The sequence below is a fragment of the Seriola aureovittata genome, chromosome 21 (genome assembly GCF_021018895.1).
Source record: "Seriola aureovittata isolate HTS-2021-v1 ecotype China chromosome 21, ASM2101889v1, whole genome shotgun sequence".
In the NCBI taxonomy this organism is placed as follows: domain Eukaryota; kingdom Metazoa; phylum Chordata; class Actinopteri; order Carangiformes; family Carangidae; genus Seriola; species Seriola aureovittata.
In genome coordinates, this window is record NC_079384.1 from 14,468,257 (window position 1) to 14,483,002 (window position 14,746).

The 14,746-nt window shown below is 42.3% G+C and overlaps 3 protein-coding genes across 4 annotated transcripts; 2 read left to right on the top strand and 1 right to left on the bottom strand.

The window, feature by feature from the left end:
* The first annotated feature begins 810 nt into the window (after positions 1-810).
* LOC130162040 (uncharacterized) lies at positions 811-4,474 on the top strand. Of its 2 annotated transcripts, none has more exons than XM_056365478.1 (2): positions 811-895; positions 2,090-4,474. In XM_056365478.1, the coding sequence occupies exon 2, from the start codon at positions 2,105-2,107 to the stop codon at positions 4,148-4,150; it is 2,046 nt and encodes a 681-aa protein (XP_056221453.1). In that variant the 5' UTR covers positions 811-895; positions 2,090-2,104; the 3' UTR covers positions 4,151-4,474. The 2 variants fall into 2 exon arrangements, with proteins under 2 accessions (XP_056221453.1, XP_056221452.1); XM_056365477.1 differs by lacking the exon at positions 811-895 and adding an exon at positions 1,692-1,824.
* Positions 4,475-6,763: 2,289 nt separating this feature from the next.
* Positions 6,764-10,017, top strand: zgc:112285 (uncharacterized protein LOC561476 homolog). Its single transcript, XM_056366833.1, has 6 exons — positions 6,764-6,899; positions 7,006-7,115; positions 7,879-7,973; positions 8,100-8,380; positions 9,303-9,466; positions 9,611-10,017. Exons 1-6 carry the CDS (start codon positions 6,764-6,766, stop codon positions 9,788-9,790), a joined length of 966 nt encoding a protein of 321 aa, XP_056222808.1. The 3' UTR covers positions 9,791-10,017.
* A 133-nt stretch (positions 10,018-10,150) lies between these two features.
* Positions 10,151-14,639, bottom strand: timm23a (translocase of inner mitochondrial membrane 23 homolog a (yeast)). The gene is made up of 7 exons (XM_056366834.1): positions 14,226-14,639; positions 14,031-14,089; positions 13,841-13,934; positions 12,130-12,214; positions 11,976-12,034; positions 11,690-11,800; positions 10,151-11,027 (listed from the first exon to the last, which is right to left on the bottom strand). The coding sequence occupies exons 1-7, from the start codon at positions 14,329-14,331 to the stop codon at positions 10,906-10,908; spliced, it is 636 nt and encodes a 211-aa protein (XP_056222809.1). The 5' UTR covers positions 14,332-14,639; the 3' UTR covers positions 10,151-10,905.
* Positions 14,640-14,746: the final 107 nt, after the last annotated feature.

Consider the following 14,746-nt stretch of genomic DNA (forward strand, 5'->3'; position numbering starts at 1 on the left):
GAAACATTTAAAGGACAACCATGCGGACTTGTTCCGAGACTTCAGTCAAGAACGACAGGTGATAATGTTGTTCACCTGTTCACTGCACTGTAATGTCAATGAAAGAAGTACAAAGCCCCTCCCAGCCCAGTAGTAAACCTACAGTAGCCTGCATACAGAGAGCTAAAACATGTCCATGGTTAATAAATAAATTAAAAAATATATTTTTAAAAATTAAATTACATTCTTTAAATATTTAAATAACCCATTAAGGCAATACATAATATAATGAAATATTTTTTACAAAAAGTATCGAAAAGTATCGAAAAGTATCGAAATACATATTGGTATCGGTATCGAAACAGAAATTTGGTATCGTGACAACCCTAATACTTTGGTTTATGATCAAACACCAAACACAAAACTAATGACGTTCTCATCAGCCTCAGTATCTACTGCTTTGTGTATTAACATGGTTTCCCCCGTACTGTACATATGTGTCATATGTCTGCTCTGACAGCTGTTCTGACCTTAACTCAGATCAAAATGCTCATTAGCCACTAATCCACCCGCTGTTGTTTCACTCACACACACATGTACACACACTCAGACTGTCCAGAGATTGGACGGCAGCTAATGAGATCACAGTTAATCCTCAGAGCTAAAGGCAGAGTAATGGCCTCTCTCTCTCTCTCACATACACAAACATACACACACACACACACTTGCACATGCACACAGACAAAGAGAAATCCCCTTATACACACTGACGCCAACTCCAACATGACGTCCAGTTGTGAGAGAAGAAGCGGAGCAGGAGATCGAGCTGAGGGAAAAGTTGCAGGAAAAGCAAACTGAGTGTGTTTGAGACTGTGAGAGCAGCTGGACAAAATAGACCACGAGGCGTGATTTAAAGGTAAGAGGTTCATTTTCTCTTCTATCTGACACCACACTGTACATTTGCATATATGAACGTCACGTTTGTTGGTTATCTGGATGTTTATTCTTCCAAATTAGAAGGTACTCTGGGTAGCAGCAGGTCAGTTGTGGTTGAAACGCTCAGTTTGGGACAGAGGTGGATTCATCGGTTGGCCAGTTATAGTTTTGAGCAACAGTGATTATCAATAAGGAGCTAGGGGCTGAATACCTGGCATAATCTGAGTTTTAAAACTATAAATACACAGAAGAACACAATAAGGCACAATGTGCATGTGAAGAACTGTGAACTGTATTTTTTTTTTATAACATCCACCATCCATTCTTTCTTTCTTTCTTTGTCTCGTGCTTTTTTGTCTTCCATCAACTGCAGGTCAAAGGGTCTTGTAAATCTGTCTCAATCAATTTACATTTTATCTCAATAATCAAATAATCTGGATTATGTAATCTCATTAGGCTAATCTGGAAGTGCTTGTGAATGTGTGGGTGCGTGCGTCTCTGTGCACTGACTGGGCAAAGAAAGGAAAAGAATAAAGGAGGTTTAACATTTTGAGTTAGATGAGAAGATTGACTCTAATGGTTGTTCCCTACAGTAAGTATGACGCTAACTATACCAGTGTCACACTGACTGACAATGTTATATTTTGAGGGTTTTAATATGTACAAAAACCAAAACACAAAAGCTAAAATTTGCAGTTTTAAAGGGGGTCATATGCGAAACTATTTCTTGGCCGTTCCGAAGTCTCCGCTGGTTGCCAGGCAACGTCACAGTGACGACAAGAGGCCAGGCTAGCCGTTTCCCCCTGATTCCAGTCTTTATGCTAAGCTAAACTAAGCGGCTGCGGGCAGCAGATTTCCATCAAACAGGCTGGTGTCAATCCTCTCATCGAACTCTCGCCAAGAATAAGTGTAAAATCCCAAATGTCAAACTAATGCTAGATGTGAGAGGCGTCACTCGTGGATTAATTTACAGAGACCGATTGAATGGTCATGTTGCTCTGTAGCTGCTGGATATGTAGCCTACATTAGCAACTGTTAAGCAAAACCAAAATGTCAGCATATCAACTTAATTGGTTGATCTTTCCGCTGCCCCCTAGTGGCCAAAATAAATCAGTTATTGCAAGTTTAGGGATAAATATCAATGCAACACTAATATTTATGTCTGTCTTAGCAGGTTGGTGCTGTTGCCATGGCGAGGCCTGGGCGCCCCGCGTCTGAGAGCTACCAGCAGGTGTGCTGTTCAGTCAGTCAGTCGGTGTCCTACTCCAGTGAGGCTGGGATTGTGGGACGGGAGGATGAGGATGATAAGGCGCCTATTTTCTCCCTTTCTAAGAGCTCCATGGATGTAGTTATGGCGACGGGTCCGCCGCACAAGCGGGACCCGGCCTGGACCAGAATGGACCTGAGACGCAGCTCCAGCACCAACACACACTCTGAGCAGAGCTCGATGACGCTCCAAAAGCTGCACCCTCACATGTGGCAGCACGTCAGCACCCCCAACAGCCACCAGTTGTCGCTCACAACTCAAAACGTGGACGTGCACAGTCGGATTGCCAACATGCAGCGCTGGAGCGGGTGTAGCGGCAGCACACACAGCCGCAGCAGCACCCCAGACACGATTGTATGGAAAGGAAGGAACTCACGCCCCTCGAGTCTAAGCCAGGAAGTCCATTGCCCCGTTGAACCGGACTCTCCTATGTCCAAACTAGCCTCTCCAACCACACCCTCCCCGTCCATCTCCCCACTCCAAACACCTACTTTACCACCTGTAGATCTTTTAACCCCTGCTTCGCCACTAACACTGATCACAAATCAGCAAGAAGACTTACTTGTGTCCTCGCCTGCACCCTCACCACTACCTTCACCCTTGCCGGCTCCCACCTCCTCACCCTTGCCATCTAACTCCCCCGATCCCCTCCAGCTCACCAGCACAGAGGACGAGGGCTTCCTGGAGAATAATTTGCTTTCTTTTCAATTCCCCTCACCGATCGCGTCCTCTGTTAGTTTAGCTGAAGCAAATGCGTCGTCAGATGTTGGAAGCCTTGTTGACGACATGATAGAGGAGCTGCATGATGCTGAAGACTTGCAGTTACCAGAGGGTGGAGGAGTGAGAAGCCCGGAGCAAACGTTTAGCGCCCTGACGCCTCCTTCTCCAGGAGAGAGGCAAGAATCAGGAAGAGAAGGAGCCTTAGTCTGCCACCTTGAGCTGCCATGGCAGCCAGGGCAAAGCTTTCCAGCAGGAAGAACTTGGAGGTCACCCCTGGTCTCTTCTTTAAGCGACTCGCGGTTGGGCGACTGCTGCAGGTGCAACTTGAACTCCAGAGAAGGCATCACAAAGGCTCCAAACGTTGAGGTGTGCAGGGAGGAGGGTACAATGACTTCACAGCTGGAAATGGTAGACGCAGAAGTGCAGACAGTCTCTCCTATCAGCTCCTGGTGGGACCTCAGGAGGAACATGTCCACCACGGGCTCACACTCCATCTTGGGCTCGCCTCCTGGATCAAGGCTCAACTTGAAATCCTCAGTGGGGTCAAACTCCAATCTGGTGTCCCCGTCTTCCAGCATGTTCCCAATCAGCAGCGGGGAGGAGGAGGAGAAACAGGGAGACGACCCAATGTGGGACATTAACTCTGCCTCTTCACACGACCTGGAGAGGAGGAGGTCCTGTCTGAAGATCCAGGGGGAGGATAGGGACGAGCTGGGGAGGAGGAGCAGCATGAAGCAGGTGCAGTGGGACGAGGAAGGGATGACGTGGGAGGTTCATGGAGCGTCATTGGACCCAGAGGTGCTGAGCACTGCCATAAAGAAACACCTGGAGCTCCAGAACAGCCCCCGACCACCGAGACGTTCCTCGAAGAAGAAGAAAGCTCCAAAGCCTCCTCTCATATCAAATGTAGTAAAGGCCATGACCCCTGAACTGAATCCACCTGTGCCGGTTATTACGCCGACTTGTGTGGCGGAGGGTGAGAGTGAGGAGACGTCGGAGGAAGGGAGGGAGGTGGAGGAAGAAGTAGGAGGCAAAAAGGAGGAAACAGTAGAAGCTGCTCGTCGGATAAGCAGAGCAGAGGGAGAAGACGCAAAAGTAGAAAAAGAAGAGGAGGAGGTGTACGGAGAGGAAGGCCCCAGCCATCCTAAGTCACCTTCGCATGGGAGTGGTCACAGCCGAAAGAAGAGTGTGATCAGGTCACTGAGGCGGACTGGGTGGTGTGGAGGCTCCAGAAAGGCAGTTGACTGATCCTGGAGACTAATCTTACTGAATTCCTTTGAGTATCCATGGCTGATCAGTCCTCAGTTTCAGACAATGCACGACCGACAAACTCTTTCATGTGGTTTCATCCTGCTGTTATTGGGACTTTATTTCCACCATTTAGTTAAAAGCTGGAGAAGCAATGTTAGAAAACGTGTCCCTCCGCTCACTAGGATCCACTGTTTAGGGATGGGTAGATGCATTTCTAGTGAGGTTTTCATGAAAGTCCAGAGTTACCAGTGAATTAGCAAGACATCTACCAATACATTTGTTCATGTAGATGTTCAATAAAAAACAAAATTTTGCTTTGTATTTCTGTCGTTCTGAATGTTTTTATGTTGTTTATGGATGGTTGTTAAAAATGGGCAAAGAGCCAAAGAGCAAAAAAGGAAAGGACTGAAAATCTGATGGCGAACAAGTTGACTTTGTTAAGCAGTGATACCAAGGAAGTATATGACTACAGTTTTGATGTGCTTGCATAGTATTTCCATTTTAATTTATATTATAGCCTGACCGAGTTTAAATTTAGTTTAACAACATATTAGTCATATTCTGCTTTTTAAAATCTTAAATGCATAACATAAACCAAGATTTTTGACATGGACCATTTAAATATAATTATCTAATAATGGTGACACTGTTTCCAAATGACATCTACAGATATATATAACGGCCATACACAGATACTGATATATCTGAGATAAACAACAGTAATGTCGGTCGATGACATCGCACATACTTTCTGAGGGAAATATTGCACATTTTAATACACAGCACCTCACAGCTAAAGTTACCAGCTACTTTGCTTAACTTTTACTTAAGACTTTAAATAGAAAACAAACGATTATATTATAAGATATGATGCACTGTTATAGATTAAACCACCAAGCAGTATGTGAGTTAGAATTAACTCTGATCTGCTGCAACATTTAAATGCTGCCTACTTGTTATTGTATCAGTAATAATGAAACAATAACAAAATATTTAAAATAACAGAACAATGCAGTGTGAAACGGCACTTCTGCATAATCAATATTTGGGCTTTAAACACTTTAAAAATGATTTTATTTGTAGCGGCTTTATTGTGGTAATTGTATTTTTACTTATGTAAAAGATGTAAAAAAAAGGAAAATAACAGTATGCAAAGAATCGCAGACTGGTGATGTTAACATATTCCATTTTTGTTTTTGCACACTTGCTACACATCTGAGACCACATACTTTTCTGAATTGGAAAAAAAGGAAGATCTTTGACCCGTCACAGATGATAAATGAGGTGAAGTGTAATGAAAGAGCAACACATCTTAATTAACATTCAAATATTTACACCGGCAATAAACAAAATCCAGGAGGTGACTCAGCTCAAATATGTTGTTTGCAAGTAAAATTCAAAAACTCAAAAACACACCACATAGCCACTCTTCCCTCTCTCTCCCTTCCTCTCTCCCTCTCTTCCCACACTAACTCAACTCAGTCACCACTAAAAAAAAAACTAAAAAAAAACAAACACACACACACACACAAAGTTGGAGTTGTATGTAAACTTGGTGAACCACGGTGGTGAGCTGTGACCATTCAGGCGCTGCCATTCACATGAGCGGGCACATTCTCTCTCATTCACCACAGTTAAAAAGCTCTGCTAACTAGTGGCTTCCACTGCAGTTACTGTTGTCATATTTTCACAGATGTGTGTATGTGTGCGTAGAGCGGCCGGGAGAGTCTCTGTTGCTTTTCATCTATTTATTACATAATACACACACATATATCTTTAGTTTTATCTGCCCGTGTTTAAAGTCTCTGTCTCTAAGACTTCTGACTGCGACACAGTGAAAGTGAAGTGAATTTCATTTACAAAGTCTTTATACCTGTCACTCTTATTAAGTCACAAAATTGTCTGTTTACAGTTTCAGTTGGGACTATTTCTTCTGTAGTGAGCAGATCCACTCACAACTGTTCACAGCACAACATGAATGTGTTATGATGTTGATTATAAAGTAATGAAATAGGCTTTTTTTTTTTATCTTCCTTATTCAAGATCCAACGCTTAATATTCTGGCCTTTCCACTCTCATTCATCTCCACTTACTCATGCCTTTGACTGACATGAATGAATGTCCATATGAGCTATGTTTAGGCAGGAGTACACACATCTTTTCTACTGAGTCATGTTTACACTGGATGAACTATAGTGGAGATCTGGGATATTGAAGATAAAGGTCACGTTCAGGTCACTATGTCACTGATATAAGACATGTGACATGATGTGATGTTTGTTTGTGTACACTGCTGCGCTGCCTTTGTCCTGTGTGCATGTTAGTGTACTGTGTGCATACTATATGTATGTGAAAGTGCTGATGGGACTCCCCGAAATCCCCTTTTTTTCTCAGCCGCAGTGGAAACTCATCGCTGCAGGAGAACAATCCAGCGCTCGGCCTTTGTTGTGACACTGCCCATTGTCCCTGGAAGTGTGCTGTTGTTGTGTGTGTGTGTGTGTGTGAATGTGTGCGTACTGTATGTGTACCTGTGTATGGACATCTGCGTGTGCTTGCTGCCTGGTATAAATAGCGTGGGATGTGTGCCGGCCGGTGATTCTGTGGAAAACGATGGCTGTACCAGGACCTCCTCTGCTCCTCCTTCTATCCCTGCTGCTGCCGCTGCTGTTGAGCAAGGCGTCCCTGCCTGCAGCTGCATACACACTCACCCCCGGGCGACAGCCACAGCACAAAGTCCTCCACCTGGGTGAGGGCAAAAACACACACAGACGCTCCGGCAATGAATATAGAGGCTCCTTTTTCATTTTCTTGGCTTCTCTCTATATTTATGTGTGGTGCTTCTCTCCTCCTAGACTGGCCTAAGGATTGTGGAATGGCTCACTTCAAGCCCAACATGGCTGAAAGGATTGTGTCTGGGAACGAGGCCAGACCTCACTCCTGGCCCTGGCAGGTCTCTCTGCAGGTAAATTGTCATTGTGCATTGATGTGGTTCAGTTTTTAAAGGATCTGGAGGCCTTGAATCAAGGACACGAGTTATTGACTTAGAATGAAAATGCCAGACACATATATGACCTGGAGCTCGGCCAAATTCTTTCTGGGGCTCCATCTGTTCATCTGTTGAGTATAGAAGTATTAGACTATAGCGAAAGAAAAGGTTGATTACAAGAGCCCAAAGTGATGTCTTCAGATTGTTTGTTTTGTCTCAAGCTACCAAAGATAATTTAATCTGATATAAAGGAAAGAAAATCAGCAATTTCTCACGTTTTAAACCAGCGTATAACTGACTGACATAACACTACACTTTATACTTACAACCATTAACAGCTGTATGTCTATAAATGATCAAAACACTGATATTCTGAAAAATTACATTCAGGTTTTGCACCACTACACAGGATGGAGACACTTCTCACAGGGACTGAATTAATTGATAAGTAATGAATAATTATTGAGTGTAGTCTGACTGATATCAAAATTTTTGAGACTGATACCAAAATCTACAAACTAATGGACATAAGAAAGAACATTTGATTAAATCGACTCTATAGTTTAAACTCATTGGATTCAGAAATCTGTCCGAGAGGTGAAGAATGAAATGCTGGTTAAATGCTGAAGGTGTTTTGCGGTGGAGTAAATGCAATGTATGTATGCAATATTTAAGGGGTAATGAAAATGAAAATGACCATCTGTGATCATTGAGGAGGCTGTGTGGTTGTCTCTCACAGGTTCGCCCCAGGGGAAGTAAACACTACATTCATGTCTGTGGAGGAACTCTCATCCACAAAAACTGGGTCCTTACTGCTGCTCACTGCTTCCAGAAGTAAGAAACATATTCCATTAAAAAGAGATTTAAAAAAAAAAAAACAGTAAGGCTTGCACTCAAGTCGTGGTTTGATGGCACAATACAAGCCATGACTGTAATTCAACAACTCTTTGGGCCTCTCAGGGGTAAAGCAGAGGATGCTGGGAGCTGGAGGATCGTTCTGGGGAAGCACCAGCTGAAGCGTTCAGAGACAGTAGAGAGGATTTTCCCGGTGAAGAGAATCTACCGACATGAGAACTTCCGTTATCCCGCTCACAGCGAGCTGGACTATGACATTGCCTTGGTGAAAGCTGCCACAGATATCCTCCCTTCAAACTTCATCCGCTACGCCTGCCTGCCGCGCAAGCAGACCAGCCTCAAACCGGGACACTACTGCTGGGTCACGGGCTGGGGAGACACTCGGGGTGAGTAGAGATGGATATAGAAGAAGAGGAAACGGTCCTGGAGGAAGTCGTTAGGGCATCTGATCAAAGACTGCCTCATAGCAATAATATATACTATATGGATAATAATATGGAATCAAAGACAGGCTGTAATAGCTGTGAGCAACTTGAATTTAACCAAGAATAAATATTTTATTATGAAACTTAAAACCTTATTTTGAAATTAAAAATTACTGAATATAGTATTTTAGTCTGAAAACCACCAGTATGAATTAGGGAAGTCCTTTTTAACTGTGCAACTTAATGAGTTTGATTTTAAGTGTCTTTCCAGGGCTCAAAATTTAGAGAATATAAGACTTAAATATTGAAAAAAAACTTTATTCAAACATTCAAATTCAGTTGGTCTGTTTTGAATCAAAGGAATCAAATCAGGTCAAGATGGTTAGAATTAGATTGGTGAAATTCAAAGATCAAAATTCAAGATGCAAACTCAAACTTGTGGTTAAATTTTCAGTTTCTATTAAGATTCAAACTGTTTTGGCCTTTCTTTGCTTCCATATAACATCAGCTAACACGCTCAGAATGACAATTCTGATATAATGATGTTGTGTATAGTATAATATAGCGTGTTAACATGCTAACATTTGATAATTACTAAGCACAAAGTGCAGCTGAGGGTGATGGGAGTGACATTAGTTCACACATATACTGAGTAATAAACTAAAGCATTGGACAAGTACAAATTTTGACCTGATGATGGCGCTAGATGAAAAGTAAGGGGAGACAAGAGTCACAAAGGTTAATTTTTGGAGGAATTGTGAAAGTTTGACTAGAATTTCATGGCAATTTGTCCAATATTTGTTGAGACATTTCAGTCTGGACCAAAGTGATGGAAAGTAGAAATCAAAGTGGGTAAATATGCTCCTTTAAAAACACTTTTCAGGTGGGAAGGAGAATGTGTCTCTGGCAGAAGCCTTAAATCAAGCTCGCCTCCCCATCATTGACTTTAAGACCTGCCGACAGAAGAAATTTTGGGGAGACCGTGTCCGAGACTCCATGATCTGTGCAGGATTCAGAGACACAGAGGATCCACCCGCTGCATGCCAGGTAGGACCGTCATTTACATGAGTCAGCCGATGGCGTGACAAGTGGTCCCCTCAATGAATGGATCAGTTACTACAGGCACAAATGTTGAAGGTGGTCGTGAAGGTTGATAAAAAAAGAGGTGTTGTGTCCTCCCTCCTCTTCCAGGGTGACTCTGGCGGTCCTCTGCTGTGCCAGCTGGGGAGGGACCGCTGGGAGGTGCACGGCGTGGTGAGCTTCGGCCCCATCGGCTGCACCGTGGAGAACAAACCCAGCGTGTTCACCCGCACCGCCGCCTACATCCCCTGGATCGAAGCGACACGCATCAGGGACTTCTTCCTGCACTAAGCGGTCCACCTGACTCAGCGCTGACAGCAAACATAAGCTCTGCTCTGTTTTATGTCCCACGTCTACAGACGACTCCAAACTGTTTTTTTTTTCTACAAGTCTCACAGCCGGAGTTCAGTTTTGTTTCGCCATTTCTGGAACTTACGCAACAACCACTTCCAAGTTGTAAATACATGTTCTGAATGTGCAATAATTATTTTATAACACACCATAATTTACAGTATACACTATGCACTGCTGTGGTTCTCAACAGTGGAGAGTTGTGACACAGCACTGCATCGTTTATACTACTCATGACCTTTTACATCCAATCTACTTTGCGCAATAAAACTGGTGAAAACCAAAAAAATCTATGTGAACTTTTTCAATTTTTTGTTAGTTTTTAATACAGTGGGTTTTTTATGGACACATCAACAGTACGCACTTCAAGTACAGATTTACAGTGACTTCTTCTTGCAGTCAAACAAAACCTGCCGCAGATACGCTTCAATAAATACAACATTAGAACCGACTGTAAGGCTTTGTTCTGTGTTTGCACGACTTGGTTGAAAATCTCTTTGCTCTTCTGCAACAGAAGAGTCTTTCAGTCCAAAATCAGAACCCGACTCCACAGCCATTCACCTGGTGCACCTCACACCTGATGTCACGAGTCATCTTACAAATCAATATCGGCTCATTCAACCCAAATGTCATGGGTTCGCTGATTTCAAAACTAAGCATCAAAGAAGACTAATTAGCCTCCCATAAACAATGATATAACAAATGACACACCTCTACGTAACATCCTGACAGGGTGTTCTCATTACTGATCAGATCAGTGACAGGAATACCTCAGAGGATAAAGACAAATGAAGGGAGAGGTGTTATAGGATGGTCTCCGGTGGAATTTAGTCTGCATTTTCACAACTTTTCGAAAGGCGCATCTTTTGATTCCCAGAATGCTCCAGGAAAGGAAAGTGGGCGAGGGGGAACCAGCGAACTGGGGCCGCCTCACACTTCCCTGGAAAGCACACTGCTTTTGACCAGAGTGTTCCTCTTAGCGCTGTGGTTAAAGGCTGTGTCCTGGAGGGAGATATTTGGCCCTAGCGTCGAAGCAGAATGTGTGTGGGGAAAGGTTAGTAGAGCCTGGAGGATGAGGAGGAGGAGCCGGTGAGGTGGTCCCAGTTGTTGTAGAGAGCGTATGCACCAGACAGGGCTAAACCGGCCAGACCTCCGCGGGCTACACCCTTTAATCCACCTGTGAACACGCAACAGTATCAGAATGAGTGATGAAGCTGCGGATGAACATGCAATAAACAGAAACATACACCAGTGGTTGACACTGGCAGCATAAACGCAACCAACAAACTATAACTTAAGCAAATCACTTTTAGTTTTTAATCCAACCTACAGTAAGAACCAGCTGGGTGGGGCTCAACGCAGTAGCTTTACCTGACTTTTAGGTGCTTTACAATGTTTATCTCAAAACAGTTTCCCTTATTGTTTTTCCCTTCATGTCAAAACATGTCTGGAAAACATTAAAGTACAAGTGAGAATTTGCTGCTATTCTCTATTTTATATGACTGTTAGGTTACTGTGCTTGGGTTTTAAACTGCTGATTAGACAAAACTTATAAGACAACCTCCAGAAAGTTGCAATGAACATTTTTCAATATTCTTCTAAACTAAAAAAAAAAAAAAAAAAAATCAAAGAATATTAAATATACAGATGAATCAATAATGAAAATATTCGTTAGCTGCAGCCCATAAGGCTTAAATTTGATGATTTCACGAGTCGTGAACCATAATAAAGAGATGATGAATACTGAAATCCAGATGTCTGCTTGTTCGATTAAAACGTCAAAAACAGGCACAGCATACATTAATGGCAGATATATAAGCAGAAAGTAAAAAAACCTACTTCCTGATTTAAAGAGCATCCCAGTTAACGTCCCAGCAGCCACTGTGTTGATGTCATCTTCTGCTCCTCTGGCCTTCTCTATCGCCACACCAAAAGCACTATACAACAACGCTGCAATGGCAAGGAAAAATTCACAAAGTTTAATTAAGGGCAGAAAAAAACAGCTCTTTCACAAGTCAAGTCAGTGATTCAAAAAAGGATACATATTGCAAAATTACTTCCCACCATGGGATCAGTTAATATGCTTACTGTTGTTATGAGTTTACATCATCTTCCTCTGACTTACCAACTGAACCCAGAGAGTTGGCCCATGATGCACCCTGCCTGGTCACCATGTTGAGAATCCTGCAAAGAGAAAGCAAACATTTAGAGGACAGGTCAGGACATCCAGGTGTAATCCTAGGGATAATACTACTTGTGAACTTTGTCTGCATACTCACTGTACATTACGAGGTTTGGACCACGCCATGTCGCTGGTCTCCTTCAGGCCCATCCTGAGACCGTTTACTGCTCCAAGTGCTGCTCCTGAAGCCGAAACAAAGAGGCAGAGAGGCTCAGTGAGGGACTGACTCAAATTCAGTGGGAAACAAAAAGAGAAACAGAAAACTTTAAGCTATTTCACTTCAGGTTACTCCAGGTACACTACAAGGCATAAAGTAATTGGACACCCCGGAATAATTGATAAACATGTCATTCCAAAACTGTGACTTCATTTGCCACTGTAACAGTCTCCACTCCGCTGGGAATGCTTTCCACAAGATGTTTGAACCTGGCTGCAGAGATTTGCTCCCATTCAGCCACCAGAGCATCAGTCAGTCAGTCAGTTCATCCCCAGGGTGTGGTGAGGTTGAGGTCTGGAGTCTGTGCAGATTGGTCAAGTTCTTCCACAGCAAACTGGGAAAAGCATTTCTTTGTGGACATAGCTTTGTGCACAGGGGCGTTGCTGTGTTTTTGTTTGTTTTATATGCCATTTATAGTGCATTTAATTTTGTTTACTTTGTGTCTCCGAGACCATGTTTTATGTTTGTTTTGGACATGTGCACTATTGTTTGTTTTGTTTAATATGTGGGAAAACCTTATGTGTTTTATGACAAAACCAAACCAAAACCAACAGGAAAAGGACTTCCCCAAACTGTTGGAAGCATATCATTGTCTAAATACCATTGTGTGTCGCAGCATTACAATTTACAGAAAACAAAAGGTCATTGCTCAAAACATAAAAAATAACCCCAAACCAAAAAGTACACAAAAATAACGTGAATGGGGTCAACACATACTTCTGGCCATTCTGTTCTTCTAACACACAGTACAGTACTCTCATTTTCAGAGGTTAAAAGTAACAAGCACATCTACTTAGGACTGTGCCTAGGTTGAATTTTAAGGTACTTGTACTTTACTTGATTATTTCTATTTTATGCTACTTTATACTTCTACTCCACCACATTTCAGATGCAAATGTTTTTTCCATGATGCAACTTTTTCCTCCACGTTATAAGACAGCTGGAGTCAGATGAAAAGATTTTACATAACAACATTGATGATCTTATGAAATAACACACTGTTAAAGATTAAAACTGTGGTTTCCAGTCTGTGTGTGGCCCTTTGACAACTTCCAGGTGTCTATAAGAGCCATTCCCCCTCTAAACCTCTCTGCTGGTGTAATTTAAATAACTGAGGTGTAGGTGTGTGTTAAATGTCACAAATAACACCAAAGAATTAACATAAAAGTTTGTACCTAGACTTTTTGTTTATTTCTTCTACTTTCCTACTATTATTTGATCATCTCATGACCCCTCAGATTTATCTTCTGACATTTTTTTGGGGGGGACCACTAAGTAAGTTGGAAACCACTACACATTCAGGGGTACATGTTCAAAAGGTTTTTCTTTTGACTGATCAACAGTCCAAAATGAAAACATATTCATTCTACTGTCACGTTATACAAAAAAAGCATCAAATATTCATTTTGATAAGCTGCATACAAAAACTATTCTCATACTCAGTTATGAAAATATGATGATTCATTTTCTGTTGGTCATTTAATCAGTTAATTGACTAATTGTTGCAGCTCTTAAATTACACTATATTGTATTTACAATTTAAGGAAGCTGTGTGCCATTATGAAAGTCACAGGTGTTCTCTGTTTCTTACCTGTCATGCAAGAGCCTCCAATAGTGAAGAAAGCCAGTTCAAACCTTCCTCTTGTTTTATTGGCGCCTGTGGGTAGAATGAACTCATCTGTGTCCTAAAAGACAACATCAACAAATAGTTACTACTGATTCAAAATGCACAAAAAACATTTATTTACTACGAAAATGACTCAAACTCAGCTTTATCTTACCTGAACCAGGTAACGAGGATCGACATTGAGGTAAGGTGACAGAGGACTCATTCCAGTCACTGAAAGGACAATATAACACAAAAAACATCAGTTATATATGAAAAATATTGTATTTTACGTTATTTTAAAAGACCTTGAAGTGTGTACAGCTGTTAGCTTTAAAGGTAACTGAAGGTATAGCAGGTTTACACTTACACGGTACACCGGCGAGCTCTGTGTTGGAGTACTCAGGTGCACCACCTCCAAAGAGACCCCCGAGACCTGCTTTGATTCCCCCCGATCCTTGCGAGTTGTTGTCCATGGTTTTAAAAAAAGATCCAGAGGTTTCACCTGGAGAAAACTGGAGCCAGGAAGGCGCTACTTGCCGAGCCGGCCTGGCTAGCTAACGTTAGCTATGTCGTAACACTCAAAATCCAAGCGGAAACGATCAACGACGAGCTGCTGGATCCACCGCCACCAACAGAGGCTGTCCCCACGGCGTGTGTGTTGTATCCTAAGATAAATTCCCGGGTGAAAACACCGTTTGTTTTCTTAACAAGTTACTGTACTCGCCTTTTCATCATGCATCTGACCTCCAGCAGCATGCTCTGCCGTCAAGTGACGACCGACGCTACTTTGCGTCGTTACATCAAAAAAAAAAAAAAAAAAAAAAAAAAACGGATTATGAAATGTGGAAAAAAAACAACAATACTATCATAAAAGTCGATACAATCTCA

Excerpts from the sequence above, each read along its gene's own strand:
- LOC130162040 (XM_056365478.1), top strand. The coding sequence starts at position 2,105 with ATGGCGAGGCCTGGGCGCCCCGCGTCTGAGAGCTACCAGCAGGTGTGC.
- zgc:112285 (XM_056366833.1), top strand. The coding sequence starts at position 6,764 with ATGGCTGTACCAGGACCTCCTCTGCTCCTCCTTCTATCCCTGCTGCTG. Across the intron at positions 7,116-7,878 it reads CCTGGCAGGTCTCTCTGCAG|GTTCGCCCCAGGGGAAGTAA; the intron begins GTAAATTGTCAT and ends TGTCTCTCACAG. Across the intron at positions 8,381-9,302 it reads GGGCTGGGGAGACACTCGGG|GTGGGAAGGAGAATGTGTCT; the intron begins GTGAGTAGAGAT and ends AACACTTTTCAG.
- timm23a (XM_056366834.1), bottom strand. The coding sequence starts at position 14,331 with ATGGACAACAACTCGCAAGGATCGGGGGGAATCAAAGCAGGTCTCGGG. Across the intron at positions 12,035-12,129 it reads TCCAAACCTCGTAATGTACA|GATTCTCAACATGGTGACCA; the intron begins GTGAGTATGCAG and ends TTCTCTTTGCAG. Across the intron at positions 11,801-11,975 it reads CAACTCTCTGGGTTCAGTTG|CGTTGTTGTATAGTGCTTTT; the intron begins GTAAGTCAGAGG and ends TTGCCATTGCAG.